Genomic DNA, 1,842 nt, shown 5'->3' on the forward strand with positions numbered 1-1,842 from the left:
AATATTTATTTATTCATTTATTTATTTATTTATTTTATTTATTTATTTATTTATTTATTTATTTATGTGTATGCACACAATATATTCAATAAGCAGCAGCAGCAGCACCAGCAGCAGCAGCAGCAGCAGCAGTATGTGTGTCATTCTGCTGCTCCTATAATATATAAAAAATATATCTAAAGAAAGGCATTTTTCTCTACATAAATAAATAAATAAATAAATAAATAAATAAATAAATAAATAGATAAAAGTTACCAAAAGAGAGGCATTGTTGTTCTTCTTCTTGTTCCTCCTTCTCCTCTTGTTGGTATTTATCGCCAAATAATTTCTCCATTTCTTCGTCGTGACGTTTTGAATCAAATTCAACGTCTAAGTCTAATACGGAGCTCACAGCTGCAGCAGCAGCAGCAGCAGCAGCAGCAGTAGCAGCAGTAGCAGCAGTATGAGGAGTAGCAGCAGCAAAGGAGTAGCAGAATGAGCAGCAGCAGCAGCAGCAACAGCAGCAGCAGATAGATATGTATTTATATCTTGTATGCAACTATTATATTTAATATATATATGGTGTGCTGTCTAAACCCTAAACCCTAAACCCTAAACCCTAAACCCTAAACCCTCAAAAAAACATACTGGCATCATCAAGACCTCCAATATCACGAATTAATTTTAATTTTTGTTGAATTTCTTCTTTTTTTATATTTTTTAGACGTTTTAATTCTTCTTTTCTTTGTATCTATAAATAAATACACAAACCCTAAACCCTAAACCCTAAACCCTAAACCCTAAAACCCTAAATTATGAGGGATACGTAACCAGAGTTATACCGCAAACCCTAAACATCCCTTGCATCAAACTCATAAACCCTTTTTACAGCACAAACCCTAAACCCTAGTAAACCCTAGTAAACCCTAGTAAACCCTAGTAAACCCTAATAAACCCTAATAAACCCTAGGGGAATAAGTTAGGGTTTACCATTTCTGCTTCTTTTCTTTGTTGTTTTCTTTCTCTTGCTTTCTTTCTTTTATCATTTGTTTGTCTTAATGAATTTATATTACGAGGATAAGATGCTATTTCTCCTCCTCCTTCTTCCTCAAATCTATACACAAGGATAAATAAATATAAATAAATATAAATAAATATATAAATAATATATAGTAAATAAATAATAAATAACTAATAAATAAATATATAAGAAACAATTAAATAATAAATAAACAATAACTAACTAACTAAATAAATAAATAAAATAAAATAAAATTAATAAATAAAATTAATAAATAAAATAAATAAATAAAATAAATAAATAAACAAATAGATAAATAAATAAATAAAACAATAGATAAATAAATAAATAAATAAATAAAATAAATAAATAAATAAATAAATAAATTACCTAAAGTTATAAGATGCCTCGAATGCCTCTGCCTCATCAAATTGTTTTTCGTCTTCTTCTTCATCTATAGACCTATAAATAAATAAATAAATAAATAAATAAATAAATAAATAAATAAATAAATAAATAAATAAATTAAATAAAGAATATAAAGAAAAGGAAAAAAAAGAATATATATTATTAACAGAAGGAATACACAAAAAGGAGATAAAAAGGAGACAAAATAAATAAACAATAAAAGAATAAAAAAAGAATAATAAAAAAAATAAATAATACACGAATAAATAAAAAAAGTAAATAATAAAAAATAATAATAAATAAACAGAATAAAAAAGAATAAGTAAATAAATAAATAAATCAATAAATAAATAAATAAATAAAAATAAACAAATCAATAAATAAACATAAATAAATAAGTAAATACAAAAAAAAAAAAAAAAAAAAAAAAAAAA

At 24.3% G+C, this 1,842-nt stretch overlaps 1 protein-coding gene across 1 annotated transcript in view; it reads right to left on the reverse strand.

Moving 5' to 3' along the window:
- Positions 1–255: 255 nt before the first annotated feature.
- EMWEY_00050880 (krr1 family, zinc finger-containing protein, putative) overlaps positions 256–1,842 on the reverse strand; it is a gene marked incomplete at both ends in the record, with an annotated part of 2,443 nt that continues 856 nt past the window's right edge. Inside the window, 4 exons of the mRNA XM_013477415.1 lie at positions 256–393; positions 628–730; positions 970–1,093; positions 1,391–1,462. Of these exons, the coding sequence (XP_013332869.1) occupies positions 256–393; positions 628–730; positions 970–1,093; positions 1,391–1,462 (437 nt within the window). The remainder of the gene's footprint in view (positions 394–627; positions 731–969; positions 1,094–1,390; positions 1,463–1,842) is intronic.

The sequence above is a fragment of the Eimeria maxima genome, genomic scaffold (assembly GCF_000499605.1).
Source record: "Eimeria maxima Weybridge genomic scaffold, Emw_scaff1272, whole genome shotgun sequence".
Lineage (NCBI taxonomy): Eukaryota > Apicomplexa > Conoidasida > Eucoccidiorida > Eimeriidae > Eimeria > Eimeria maxima.